The following is a 14,786-nucleotide window of genomic DNA, read 5'->3' as shown; positions in this document are numbered from 1 at the left end:
CAAGAATAACACACTAACGTGAAAGAGAGGGGAAAAATATATTTATAATTTAAATTTATTCAAAATTTAATTAATGGCATACAGAGTGTCATTAGGTCTTCAATACATTCTTTTCTTTAGTTAAATCAATAGCATGTGGAACCTTCATGATTAGTAATTGATGTAGTATATAAAATGAATTGACTTGAAAATATTATTTTTTTTATGCATAACTGCATATATTTTTAAAATTTTTATGTTATTAAATTTTGCACCAATACGAATGATGCTAAACTATACATGTAAACACTAAACAGAGTAAATGCCACAACACTAGTATTGTTTGTAGTTTATAAACAGAACAATTTTTTAAGAGTTTTTATATATTTTATATGGACTCGATCGTGTATTTGGCAATTGATATGGAAAGTAAAAATAAAAATTGAGTGCAGAGAGGGAAATCATTTCTATATCTTTTGCAAATTTTATGTAAAAATAAAAATTTATGATGGCCATTTTCAAACAAAATTTTGAATATAAAATACTCTTTCATTCCTTAATATAAGACTCTATTTAATTAATTTGATTAGATTAAGAAAATTAAAATAAGTTAGTTAACTATCATAAATATGATATGTTTTTTTCTAAAATACCTTAATCATCTTCATTATATATTCCTTCCCTCTTATTCTTGACTATAGTTGAGGAAGTATTAATAGGGTGATTTGAACAAAAATTATAAATATAAAAATAAATTTTATATTTAGGATCAAAATCAAATTTATAATTAAATCATATATTAAAGACCGAAAGAGTAATAATTTTATTAGTGCAATTTATTGTTCCGACTGTAGTATATCTTAAATTTAAAATATTTATAAAATTACACGTTGATCTTTGCTTGACAATTCACCGGATCTGCTTCCCGCGAGCCCAACCCGGATTCGGGATTCCTCAAACCGAGAGACAAGGTAGCGCAGCGCGCAAGTCCGAACTGCCCAAGGTCCTGTTGCCATTGCTGGGGCATGCGAGCAGGATGCACCAGGCTGCTTCTTCTGCCTTCCCAACAGCTGGGAATGCTATTCTTCATTCACAGTCCCGCCGAACCGGTCTTAGAATAGCACACACGATTCGTGCAAGAGCTATCAGAAGCCAATTGCAGAGTCAGAGAAAAGAGGATAAATGGTCCCTTCGCGGAATGACAGCCCTCGTCACCGGCGGAACTCGTGGAATCGGGTATCAGCATTTTAACTCCAGTTCTCTTGCTTCCCTCTATTTCTTAACTGTTTGAGCTGCTTATACTATCATGTAATTTGGAATAAGCAAAGCCGCGCGATTGTGGAGGAATTGGTTGGATTGGGGGCTCGAGTGCATACCTGTGCTCGAAATGATACTGAACTCAGTAAATGCCTCAACGATTGGAATGCTTCGGGTTTTGAAATCACTGGGTCCATCTGTGACGTGTCCGTTCCACAGCAAAGAGAGGTGATGATGGAGAACGTCTCGTCTATCTTCGACGGGAAGCTCCAAATCCTTGTAAGTCCCTCTCCTCTCCCATGGCTGGTGTTCATAACTGTTGCGTGCATTTTATTTTCTGCTATTGCGGGTCAAAGCGTGCACTTTTCGTAGCAATCGGAGTGATCATACGTCGCGATGGTCACAAACTTACAATAATAATCACCGTTAGAATGATATACTTTGTGCTATTTAGCGGTTTGCACTGTTATTGACTGGCATCTGCATGCGAATTATTAGGGCAGACGAGTCTACAAGTGTATCTGATTTTGAGTTAAATTTTTAGTTGATACTTTGCAGACGAACTTCAATTTCTTTTTGCTAATACTTCAAACACGATCATTTTAATGTGTAGATAAATAATGTGGGGACAAACATTCGGAAACCAATGACAGAGTTCACGAGTACAGAGTTTTCCACTCTCATCGACACTAACTTAGCATCCGCCTTTCATTTATGCCAACTTGCTTATCCGCTTTTGAAAGCATCAGAAGTGGGAAGCGTTGTGTTTGTCTCCTCTGTCTCTGGTTTTGTCTCACTGAAGTCGATGTCTGTTCAAGGAGCTACCAAAGGTAGTTTTCCTATTTTTGCCCGCTAACAGAGCTGGAAGTATTAATCAGATTCTGAAATTTTTATTTGTTTTGAGATTGACAGGGGCAATTAACCAACTAACCAAAAATCTTGCCTGTGAGTGGGCAAAAGACAATATACGGTGTAATGCAGTGGCTCCCTGGTACATAAGAACTTCAATGGTGGAGCAAGTAATAATCTTTTTCCTTGTCATGTGACAATTAGTTTGATTTAGATCCTGATGAAACTGGTTCAGCAATGCTACTACAGTAATATTCATTCTTTTTCCTCTTTCGGCGTATGTTTTGATGTTTCTTTCGGAGTAGGTGGGGTGTTGATAGTGGAGAAACTGGTTTGGGATATGCATCAAGCTTGTAACGGTGGGAAATTGGAAGTGAAAGTCAAATTTTGACCGCAAGAAAATGCCTTTGTTCTGAGTCTTTGACATATCGGTTGATAGATGAATTCAATCTCTTTCCTCAGTGTGGCACATTGGTTTCTGCTAAAAGCATCTTAAGTTGCAAATTTGAAAGTTATCGCCTAGACAGTTGATAAACACCCAATTCGTCTTGAACCTAACTTTCAGAGATTCTATAAAGTAACTTTTGTGCAAGCATATCTTGCAAATCTGATTGACAAATGCATCCGTCTTTCTGGGATTTGAAATTCTCTGTGTCTGATTGCAATTATAGACCAATCAAATCTGTATGGCAGAAAAGAAACAGGAACGATTCTAGTTTCTTTTTAAGTAACATAGCAAGAGATTTTAAGTAAGTGAAAGTTCCAATCCCATAATTGGATCCTCTAGGATTCATGCTCAATTTTGTATAAAGATTTGACTTGTTATCTGGAGCCTAAACCATCCTTAGGCAGGGGTATATTACTCTCTCACAGATTATAATGATGTTTGCTTGGAATAAAAATTGCTGCTTTGCGGTGCTTTAGATGTTGCTGCGAATCCCTGAGTTCAGTGCAGTTGTAATATGAAAATCTTGATTTGACCTTTTCCATTTGGTTCAGGTGCTGAGCAACGAAGAGTATCTGGAAGAAGTATACTCTCGAACTCCTCTGAGGCGGCTGGGAGACCCAGCAGAAGTGTCTTCTCTTGTTGCGTTTCTTTGCTTACCGGCGTCATCATATATCACTGGCCAGATTATATGCGTGGATGGAGGAATGACCGTGAATGGTTTTTATCCAGCACACGACTAGGAGTTTCGATATGCATCATACTCCACACGCCAACCATGGATTTTATTAGTTTGAACTTCCAACAACCATCCGTGTAGAATCAATGTTCTGATATCAGCAAAATTTTATTATGGGAAAGGTGAAGGTGTTGATCAACCTTGCAAGGCGGCTTTTTTAATATTGCAATAATTGATTAATTTTTTTCCCCCTTAATGTGCATTGTCGTCATTGCGGGACCATATTTTTCCTTCATCCGGGGACGAATTCGAAGGTAACTAATCATTTTCGTTCTAAGAGTTGTGAGATGAGATCTACCCTTCGTGAAGAATTAAACGTGGGAAACAGTCCGAACTCTGAAGACGCGAATGGAGAGAGAGCGAGCGGGTGAAATCATGCTTAGAAGCTGTGGTTCATTGAGGCGTGAACAAGGCGTGTGCCATGTGGTATTGTGTCGAACATTTTACGAAATTTGCCAGAAGGCGGCAGTTAATTTCCGCGGAAAGAATGAAAGAACCCGAGAGCAGTATGAATAAGGAAAGGGGAGCAGAATTAGTGGAATAATGCGGGCGGCCTGTCTTGATCAGTATCTTGGCCGCAAAGGAAACTAGAGGCCCCTCAGAAGCATACGCGGATAGTCCTCCATAACGACACCGACCCCAGAAGGGTTACATCACCTTTTCGTTCGAGACGGGCGTATACTACTTTGTAGATTAGGCCGTTTCGACGTTCACTTCACATCTTAGTATTCTGTCCCTCTGGTGTCTTGTTTATCACGGGCGCCGCAGAATTTGGCCAAATAATTTGTTTATTAGGAGAATTAAAACGAAGGACCTAAAACAAATAAAATTTATTATAGAAGATCTTAAAAATTGTAATTATTTATGAGGATCAAATACCAAAATATAAATCTGAAAATACCAAAATACCCTAACTTAATTCCCTATATTTTCTCCTACATTCAGAATTTGGAAAAAAAAAAGCTGAAACTAAAATTAAAATTAAAATCACCCATCATTTCCATTATCATATTCCTTTTTGAAAAGAAAAAAAACAATTCTCACGAAGATTCAAATTCATACCATCAATATCATTTACTCTTGCAAGTGTCAGATAACACCATATTAAAAAATTCTTCAATTTCTTATGGTCATGAAAATAATATCTTGTTCTTGTGCATGGCATTTTTTAATCTCATACAATTAATTTGGTATTTTTTTCATTTCATTTATCGGCTCAGTGTATAATTAAATTTTCATGATCGCTGTGATAGAGTTTTGAATATTCATAATACATATGGTGGTGAAACAATTATTTGTGATTTAATTATTATTTAGATTGAGTTGAAACAATTTTGATTTTTAATCTTTAATGTATATTCTTTTTTTTTTAATATTTGAATTTGAAGTTTGATAATAATGGTAATAAATTTATGACTTTTGACTGATTATTTTAAATTAGTCCTAAACTCTTTTGGCTCCTAGGAATATATGTTCATTTTTAGGGGTCGAGTTACAAATTCAAACCCACTCAATTTAAGATATGATGGATATGTGAGTCATAAAAATGGATTCGAATTCATCAAGCATATTACTAGATCTTTTTGAGAATTTGACATTATATCAATATAAAATACTACAAATAATAAATGTTATACTATTAAAAAAAATAAATAATACAACTGATGCTCTATGAAGATTCCATATTTAATCTGGTTTGATAGGCAGAATGCCATGTATTGTAAAAATACGATGTGGTTAAAAATTAATTTTATTTTTTTATTATGAAAACTAATTTCATTTTAGTTTTAGTTTTTTATTTTAATTTTGAAGTGGGAGGGAATGCAGGAGGTTTGATTAGGGTGGTTTAGTATTTTAAATTTCTTATTTTGATGTTTGGTCTTTTTATATAATTACAATTTTTATTGTCTTTCATAATAATAAATATCATTTTTTTAGGTCTTTCATTCTAATTTTCCCTGGTTTATCATAGCAGATGGCGGGTCACCGAGATATTTTCTCACCACGTGGTTCGAAAAAGAAAGAAAGTGCTTAATGAATGCTGGGCCTGGTGGTTGGGAGAAGAGGACGTATGACATGAGGTGGCGAAGCCTAAGTCAACACATCCTTGATATCCACAGTCGGTCGAGGAAAATCGGTGAGAAAATGGACATTAATCAATCTCGGTGGGGATGGGCTAGTTGCGCTTTGTCAATGATAGGCCGAGGGTTTGATCTTCCATGGTTGGTTTAGGCCTCCTTTTCCTCTGGAAAAACAAAAACGATGAACGAGTCAAAAACCCAGAAAAAATGAAGAAGGAAACTAAAACAGGTGATACTGAGATGGAAATAGAGACTCAAATAAAAATAAAAATATGAATAATTTTTATTTATTTCAACAGTCCGTGATCGTGTTCGTGCAAACCCAGATTTTAATTTATTTAGTGTAATATTATATTCAGTCTTAATTATAAAATCTCGTTTGTAATCTGTAATGATCTTATAATTAGGATCAACCTAGTAGTCTGCGGACACCGTATTCACAGTCACAATACAACGAGCGGGGAAGTAAAACGAGGCCAAAGGTCCCATCTCAACAGGGGCACAAGGACTAACGAGCCGTGTGAAAGGCGTAAAAATGAGGAGGACCAGCGATGATTGGGCCCTTCCACATCATCAGCTCATTGTTATTTGATTAAAATATCTAATTATAATTTATTAGAACCAATCAGATGCCAACATGTTGCCCTCATTACAATTAAGGAGGCATCATATCGATGGGGTGAGCCGAGACCCAAGGGAATTGAAAACATACCCTCTTTGATTATTCCGCCCAAACGATGATTAAAGATGTTGTTTTGGTGAGTATTAGCAGGCCGACCCCAGCAGCTTTTCCCGGATGAAATGGCCATCCCGGGCGATATTGCTTACGCAAGTCCCACGTGTCGGCCTGATGCTGGTGTGTCACTCGTCAGAGAATCTTTGACCCAGATTATGATCCCCCGTTTGAATGGTTGTTTTTTTTAAAAAAAATTCGGCTTTAGTTAGGCCCACTGAACGCCTGCTTTAAAGAAAAGTAATGGTCTTCTTTTATTATCCCTAAGATAAGATAAACAGAAGCAACCCGGAAAGATTGGAGGCTGTAAAATTTAATAATTGATCCGAGGGCAGGGGAGAATGTCAGCTTGCTTTCAGATGCTTCCTTCTCTCTCTTTTTTTTCAAAAAAAATTAATTACTTTGTTTATACCATGCCTATCAACGAACTCGGAGGTTGAAATTCTAATTAATCCTGGATGATATGGTCCCAGCAAAACTGGCGGTATTAAATTCTAATTAATTATAAGATATAGCATGTTGGGTTAATGGTATTTAGTAAGAGATGCGTGATGGGCACGACGAAGCTATTGATTTCTTGTCGGGATTTCCTCTGCTGCGAGCGAGCTGTTAGTTAGCGATGGCTTGCGGGGCGGGAGTACCTGAATCCGAGGAAGCCTCCTGATTTCCCTGTCACCATCTCCACCCACTTTTCCATGATTTGACGTGAGGAGCTTTTTCTCCCCGTCGACACGTGACTTACGTACCCAGCTTATGGACGGGGCATAAATTAACCATAAATAATTTCTCCCCCTAACACAGTTTCGTAATGCTATGCTGCATAAGCGTATATGTTAACAATACAATTCAATGTATGGTAGAATGCGCTGTTACTTTATGGTAAAAAAAAAGCGCTGCTGTAACTGGCAGCTAGCAAGCTTATCAATCACTTGTGTGGTTTGGAAGTTACGATGGAACCCATATTAGCCGGAGATGCTCCTGCGTGCTCACAGAGACGACTGCGAGCATTTCTGGGGAAGGAAGTAAATGAATGGAAGAGCAGCTAAAGTGCGTGATGAAAATGCGGCCCATGTATGTAAAACATGGTTGTTCTGGAGTGATTTTAAGTGAAGTGACTGGCACTGGGGGAAGAGCATAGAAAATGAGGATGAAAAATGGGACACACGTGAATGAATATATGCAAGAGCGGGAGGGAAAAAGGCAGAAACCGGGGCGGCGAAATGGGCGGAAAGCGGGAATGGAAACAAAGGAGGGACGTGGCGGAGAGGAGAGGAGTGAGGGTGTCATTGGAAATGACTAATGAGGAAGCCACACCAAATGGCGTTGCATGTTGGTGAGGCAGCAGACATATGTCGAGCCAAGGCATCACCTATGAGGAGGCTCTCATGCAACGACTCCCCCACCTTCCCTCCTATTACCATCAAATCCCTGCCGTCCATCATAAGTTTCAACGTTTCCGCTCGGAGGACAAAGCTCAGGCGTGGTATCAATTGGGAGGGCTCCACGTGGACGGCGTCCGGAAGAAGCGGGATGGAGGGATTGGCGGGGCGATCACTCTCGCAGACTCGCAGTAGGCGCCGAAAAGTAGAGGAGATTCTAATGGGGAAATATGGGGGTGTGATGGGGGGTGAAATGGGAATGTAAAAGAGGGGAGGGATACGTGTCGGGGCATAAAGGAGGGGACAGGTGGGGGGGCCGCGTCCAAATCAAAAAGAGAGCGAGAGGGATACGTAGAGGCTTGTGGTTGGACCACGAAACAGAGAGAGAGAGAGTTTCGAGTAATAAAATTAAAATGTGGGTTGAGAATTGAGAATTCAAATTCAAAGCCCCGGCTCCACTCAGGTGCCGTGACCTCCTCCTTGTGTCGTTGTCACCGTTTCATTGGTCCACGCACTCCCCCTCTCTGCACTTCCCTACACACGTGTTCCCTTCCCCAGCAAGCCCTTCCTTTACGCTCTAAACCCGCCCCCCCTCCTCCTCCTATTACTTCCAACTATTTAAATTCAACATTTCACAACATCATTTTTTTTAAATTTCTTTTAAATGTAATTAATTAGTTCTCGTAATCTAAATTATTTATTTTCATTTAAAAATTCACATACCATCCGTCAAGTTCTCTGAGGAAGAAAAATAAATAAATAACCGCACGCCTCTCTCCCCTCCTGGGACGGAGTGGTGCCCGTCGTTGGGAGTCCTTTTATAAGCCACGCACGATCGCGGGCCTTCTCTTCATTTCATTCTGCTAATTTGTTTGGCGGCCCCCCTTTCTCCTCTTCATTACTATCACTACTCACTCCCGTCATTCCCGTATCAAAGCTCCGTACGAGATGAGCCCAGATTGATTGAGACTTCCCATGTGAATCGACGACTCGCTGAGGAGGTTCCGTTCGGCCCTGACTGACAAAAAATGGCGGAGATATGCTGCGGGGTGGTGAGCGAGAGCGATGCCTCGGGTGCGTGTCAGCCGAGCTCGCGTGAAGCCAGAAGGAGGAGAATGGAGATCAGGCGATTTAAGGTGGTGGAAGGCGAGGAGAAACGCCCCAAACTCCGCCTTGCTCCCCACTCCTTGTCTCGGGACTGTGAGAATGCCGTGGAGAACTGCGCTACTGATATAGAGAAAGCCCTCGCGTTTCTATCCCCCAACCCAGGAAAATCAGAGACCCGTGACAAACAAACTTCGGGTGACTCCTTCGACCCAACGTACTCACCAGTTCCTGCGAGTCCGTATCCTAAATTCGGGGTTGCATCGGTGTGTGGAAGGCGAAGAGATATGGAGGATGCTGTGGCTGTCCATCCCTGGTTTTGCGGGGACCATCAAGCCTCTGGTGAATTTCACTACTTTGGAGTCTACGATGGCCACGGCTGCTCTCATGTAAGAGCCAATAGCCTCACCCTCAATAAATAAAATTAATACTCATTTAATCAATCTGTGTGTGAAAGAGGCAAAGAGATGGAAACTTTTAAAGATGATATTATCAAGTTCTTGGATTTGTAAAATTCATGAGACGTTAAAGTGTTTTGTTTTGTTGCATGATGCATGATTGTTTAGGTAGCGGCTAAATGTAAGGACCGATTGCATGAGTTGGTGAAAGAAGAGCTAGAGAAACAGGAGTGGTCGATGTGTTGGGAGGGTGCGATGGAGCGAAGCTTCTCGCGAATGGACCAGGAGGTCATTGCTTGGAATGCTAATGCCTTGGAAGCCGATTGTAGGTGTGAGCTTCAGTCGCCCGAGTGCGACGCCGTTGGATCTACGGCCGTCATTGCTATCTTGACCGCCGACGAGGTTATCGTTGCCAACTGTGGTGATTCAAGGGCCGTGCTCTGCCGCAACGGCAAACCCATCCCTCTCTCCTCCGATCACAAGGTCAGCTTCCTCACTTGGCTTATCAGATAAAATCAAGCATGTTCTGCGATTATAAAAAAAAATCGTATTCTGTCGATCTAATTAGTTATGATGAACGGTGGGATGCAGCCGGATCGTCCGGACGAGCTGAACCGGATCCATGAAGCTGGAGGACGGGTTATATTCTGGGATGGACCACGCGTTCTGGGAATGCTTGCGATGTCAAGAGCCATAGGTAAAGCTAGTTAAGCATTGAATGAGAATGGCGTAGAGCACGCCGACGAACAAGCGATGATTTGATTTTTGCTGATGTGTTTGGCGTTGATCGGTGAAAACTGGTGGCAGGTGACAATTACTTGAAGCCTTACGTGAGCTGCGTGCCGGAGGTGACGATAACGGATCGGACGGCGGAGGACGACTGTTTGATACTGGCAAGTGACGGGTTATGGGACGTGGTGTCGAATGAGACAGCGTGTGGGGTGGCACGTATGTGTCTGCGCGGAAGGAACCACGCGCCACCGAGCCAAGAGGTGGCGTTGGAATGCGAAATGGAAGGGGCTGCGACGGAGACGTCAGACAAAGCGTGCTCTGAGGCGTCAACGTTGCTGACGAAGCTTGCTTTGGCCAGGCACTCCACTGACAACGTCAGCGTAGTGGTGGTGGATCTCAGGACGAGGGCCTGAAATTAATTATCAATTGAAGGACTACCAAAAGAGAAAACAAGAAGGAAGGCAAAAAAGGAAAATGGACTTTTGGCTAACATGATGCACGCTCTCGGCCCAACAAATTAATAGCATTGTCCATTGAATAATGCAATGGACTGATTCACTTGTCAGCGTATAATGCGATAGCTCCGTACTTACTTCAATCATCATTAAAGATCCAAACCCCCAGCACGTTGAGTCGAAAGGAATTTTAACCCCCTCCCTCAAAACTCTGCTCCCCCCACCCGCCGCCCCCTTCCTGGGGTCTGTTAGATCGGGGTAACTTCTGTCAAGGAACTACGACTGTGTTGTGAGAGATCCTTTCGTCCTAACAATGTCATTCAAGTGTTAATGCAGCTGCGTAATAGTATATAGTAATTCTTATTGAGGCTGAATATCTTTGATTTAATGCTCAAACCCAATGTCCAATCTGATCTGATAAATTAGGAATGTGTTTTTCTTAAAACATGTTTCGTGGTATGTCATTGGTCAGCTACATTCAACAAATTTTGCCTACTCATATTTACATATAAAAGATATTGTAATTAAGTGTTTTGCCTCAATTATTTGTAATGGAAGTTAAGAGGAGGATTCTTAATGGAGAGAGGAGAGAATTCATAATTCCTTAATAATTTATTATTTGATTTAAAAGAAAACGAAAGGGGTTTTGATCTTATTCTAGTCTTAAAACCCCAAGACAAGGGGAGGGTAAGAAGCCTCCAACTTTTTGATCCAAATGAAGGCCTCTCCTCTTCTGAAACTCTCCAACCAAACAGCAGATAAGAAATGAATGCATCAAATAAAATGCCGGAGGCAGTCGTGCATAAGAAATAAAAGTCCAGTGTCAGTGATCATTAGGCGAGTAATACAAGGAAATAATCCGAAATTTGAAAAAACTGTATTAGGTCATTTGTCTGAATAACAGGGCAGAAATGCCCAAAGAGCCATGCGAACTATAGACAAGAACAGTAACAAAACACAAACACGCAAGGTGAAAAGACATTTTCCAATTTGTTCTTCAAAACTGACATCTCCGGACCAAAATTTGTTCTACCATTGCTTCCTTTCCTCGCTATTCTCTTCAATTCTCACATTCTTCAACGCTTTCAACTTTCTGTAACCAACATCAGTTCCAAATATCCTAATATGACCCACAAAACATACCTCGTCAGTATTAGTGGTTGAATTTAAACCTTCAAGGAGTCATTAAAGAGAACTGTAGAGCGTGCACGCATTGGAAAACCCATCAACCCATACAAATCTAACAAGTCAGGACGACATCTAATGAGTATAAGAAAAACGCTGACGCTGTAAGTAGATCACGTTCATGTTTGATACTTACCAGTCCATGTAGGTGAAGGTTGATGAGTAGTTTCCGGACTTGGTATGAGGGCCTGTGATTGCAGGACCAACAATAGTAGCAAAGCCAAGGAAAGTATCTCAGCAGGATGAGCGTATTCAGAATAAGTCCAATGGCGTAGCATACCTTCAAAAATATAGGGAAACGTCTTTAAGGTTTAAGAATAGTCATAAACAGGTCTTAGATCACCACGTAATATGTATTTGAAAAAACCACACAATAACAAAGCTAAACATCACTTACTCATGATGAACACTGTGAACATGCTTGTACAACCATTTTGTGTGCAATACCCGATGTCCCCAGTAGAATACAAAATCCTCCAAAATGAAGTAAAAGGTGATTTGCGTTAAAATTACTTTCCTGCAGAATCATAGTTGGATATAGCTAAGTAAGCAAGAAGCGTGGACATGCTTTAAGTGTATAACCCAAAAAGCCCATTATGAAGCTCATATATCCAAAATAATGGCGTACTCTTAAAGAACCAGAAAGTACCAGGATGGCAGTGGAAAACTACTTGCATGCCCATGTATTGAAAAAGGATATGAAAATATCATAACAGGCAGATTGACTCCACAATGATACAGAAATAAGCGAAGAATACATTTCTCCTGAGCTGCAGGGCTGTTAATTTTTGCCTGCATGGAAGTAAACGTTGAAAACAACGCTACATTTATACCCACCAAAAAACCTAGCACACTAGAAGCTTCCAAAGAAGAAAAGGGGCTGCAAGATGGAGGATCCGTTAGCAGCAGGAATTTTAATTACACAACGTCACAAGATGAGTATAAATTTTATACACCAGTAGGCATTGCTAATCCTAGCTACGACACACAAGCAGATAAGGTTGAAATTGAAACATCTTAAAGATTGCAAAGAACTTGCGATAATGTGGATTTTCTGAAGTCCTAAAAGAATTAGCTTCTAGTACCATGAAAAGGGAAGAAGCACATTATTGATATAAAGAAAAAGGAGTCATCAAGCAAACTGCATTTACATACGAATGACTTAAGGAAAAAGATGAATAGTTGAGTTGTGAATGATGTTATTCCAATTCACATTGTTCAAAATGCTTTGAGGGTAGAATGACAGCATAAAGTTGCTCGCCTATAGCCTGGACAACAGAAGAAAATCTTACAGCTTCAAGATAACTATAGTGCTCAATAAAGGTAAACCTGAATCTTGTACTTGCTGAGCCATCCTGCCCTCTCAAGCCATATGAAGGGAAGACCAGATAAGAAGAAAACACTTTCATGGAGAAAGAAACTGCCCAGACACGCCAGTTGAAAGTCGGTGAAGTGTGAGATCAAAAACTGCATCACGGCAGACAGAGAACATTTTGTAAAATATTAGTTTCCAAACATCATAAGTTCAGACTGAGATCTTCCACTCTACAACAAATCACATCTGAAAAGATAAGATAAAATTCCTGAACTAAAGTCCAATTTATGTATTCACCCTGGCGTTCTTCAACTAACAACAGGATCGTTTTAATCGTATTTCCATACAAAAATTGCAGGGATCCCCAGAAATAAGTGAATTCGAAATAAAGAATGCCTTCAAATTCTATGACCCAACAAACAATAATTTTCAGGTTTACTTCGAGATCTTTTTATTTTCATTGTTCTTTCATGTCTTCTTTGGTTAATTCGTTTTTGAATAATTGAAATATGCGTTGTAAATGAAACCGGGAACCAATTCTCCAAGACTCTAACAGAATTGAAGCGCTAATGCACTTGACCACTTCAAGAGGGGAGTAAAAAGACACAAGTTCAGTTCCAAATTTCTTCGTGACGGAGATCTCAAACCATGAGGTTACTAGCAAGAGTAAGCCAACTTCCACTGGAAGCATGATCCAGCTCGTTGTAAGCCAGTCGTAGTCTCGTCAGGACACCCATAACAATGAGTCAAGTAGAAAGTACCGTTTTATTGCTGCTCTCGTCCAAGTATCGTTATTCTTTATAAAATGCAACAACCAAAAAGGGACAATGTGCGTTGATTCCTATCCGTGAAATCCGATACATTTACAGTTGGACCCGCGAATCTTGTATGTTAAATAGTAGTAAGTTAGGAGTACTACATCTTGACATCCAATCCTCGTTCAGGTAATACGAAATTTAAAAACAAAATAAAGATTCTAATAATCATAGCAGAACGAAGTTGAAAACAAGAACCGGAGTTCATGATTCGACCGCGATCATGAAATCCTTTGTTGAAGACGCATATAATAAGTGCAGTGAGCTCCAATGAATGACAATGAGTGACAAAGAGTATTTCCAAATCCAATGCGGGATAAAAGAAACCAAATCTGGGGCGAAAATAATGGGCAAGAAAGGGGCAAGAAAAAGCAAAGTATTAGGAGCGGTGAATGGCGGAGGAGAATGGACCTTCCACGCAGATTCGATTAGGGACGCCATAGCTGCTAGAGGAACGAGGTCGATAAACGCCACAGAGTGAACTGGAGGGAGCAGAGCGAGATTTCTGAAGCACCGTGTTGCCACTTGCCTGAGAGCAAAGGGAATCTGGGCTTTCTACTTTTTGGGCCTCTCTCTCTCTCTCTCTCTCTCTCCACCCTCACTACACACACAAAGTAAAAAACTAGAACTGACTGGGGGGCAGAAAATGTCCACGTCACTCCTCTTCCAAATCTGCCGATTTTTGCAGACATCACTGTCTTGCATGGCTGGGCTCGGCTCGGCTTCGCTTCACATGCAAGCACTAACCATAAACAAAAACGCCCTCTCTTTACCCTGTGATTTTTTTTGGTAGCATAATTACTACTAGTAGTATTATTTTTTGTCATGTGATAACAAAATCTCAACTTTTGCCAATTGCCTGCTTAGGCCTCTCAGTTTGTCCTCTTTGGCTGCTATTATAGATGCACAAGCGTATCATTATTTGACAAATTCATAATCCATGCACTTGATTCTTTATTTAATAAATTTTTATATATTTCGGAGTTAATTAGTTTAACTTGTAAAATTTCTCCCCATTATTAATCTGCATTTAAGATCATTCTAACTAGGAAAGAAATTACAGATGGGGAATTAACCCGAAAGGTAAAAATTTTCTTGGTACATGCATGATGCACAAGCATGTCTTAGAAACGGATGCTCTCATTTTCGGATGACTCAGGCACCCAAAGAGGCGAAAGCATGAAAAAGAATTGCCACAGGTTAGTGATTGACGAATACTGATTAAACACATATTTTGCATTCTGAAGCAGCGAAACTGGTTTGGTGATTTTGAAGTCACATGTCAATAGTGAAGGTTGTAACTGTTTTAACAACAGGCAA

The 14,786-nt window shown here is 40.2% G+C and overlaps 2 protein-coding genes and 1 pseudogene across 2 annotated transcripts; 2 read left to right on the top strand and 1 right to left on the bottom strand.

Moving 5' to 3' along the window:
* The first annotated feature begins 966 nt into the window (after positions 1–966).
* On the top strand, positions 967–3,465 carry LOC114716320 (tropinone reductase homolog At2g29260, chloroplastic). The gene is made up of 5 exons (XM_028901305.1): positions 967–1,215; positions 1,308–1,515; positions 1,850–2,066; positions 2,149–2,255; positions 3,085–3,465. The coding sequence occupies exons 1-5, from the start codon at positions 1,016–1,018 to the stop codon at positions 3,271–3,273; spliced, it is 921 nt and encodes a 306-aa protein (XP_028757138.1). The 5' UTR covers positions 967–1,015; the 3' UTR covers positions 3,274–3,465.
* A 4,757-nt stretch (positions 3,466–8,222) lies between these two features.
* Positions 8,223–10,172, top strand: LOC114716307 (probable protein phosphatase 2C 24). The gene is made up of 4 exons (XM_028901292.1): positions 8,223–8,955; positions 9,133–9,447; positions 9,556–9,661; positions 9,772–10,172. The coding sequence occupies exons 1-4, from the start codon at positions 8,491–8,493 to the stop codon at positions 10,107–10,109; spliced, it is 1,224 nt and encodes a 407-aa protein (XP_028757125.1). The 5' UTR covers positions 8,223–8,490; the 3' UTR covers positions 10,110–10,172.
* A 753-nt stretch (positions 10,173–10,925) lies between these two features.
* LOC114716310 (methylsterol monooxygenase 2-1-like) lies at positions 10,926–14,039 on the bottom strand (annotated as a pseudogene).
* Positions 14,040–14,786: the final 747 nt, after the last annotated feature.

Source organism: Neltuma alba, unplaced genomic scaffold (genome assembly GCF_004799145.2).
Source record: "Neltuma alba isolate B1F8T4 unplaced genomic scaffold, ASM479914v2 tig00011650_pilon, whole genome shotgun sequence".
Lineage (NCBI taxonomy): Eukaryota > Viridiplantae > Streptophyta > Magnoliopsida > Fabales > Fabaceae > Neltuma > Neltuma alba.
The sequence above is the reverse complement of the archived record's forward strand: the minus strand, read 5'-3'. Positions and strand labels throughout refer to the sequence as shown.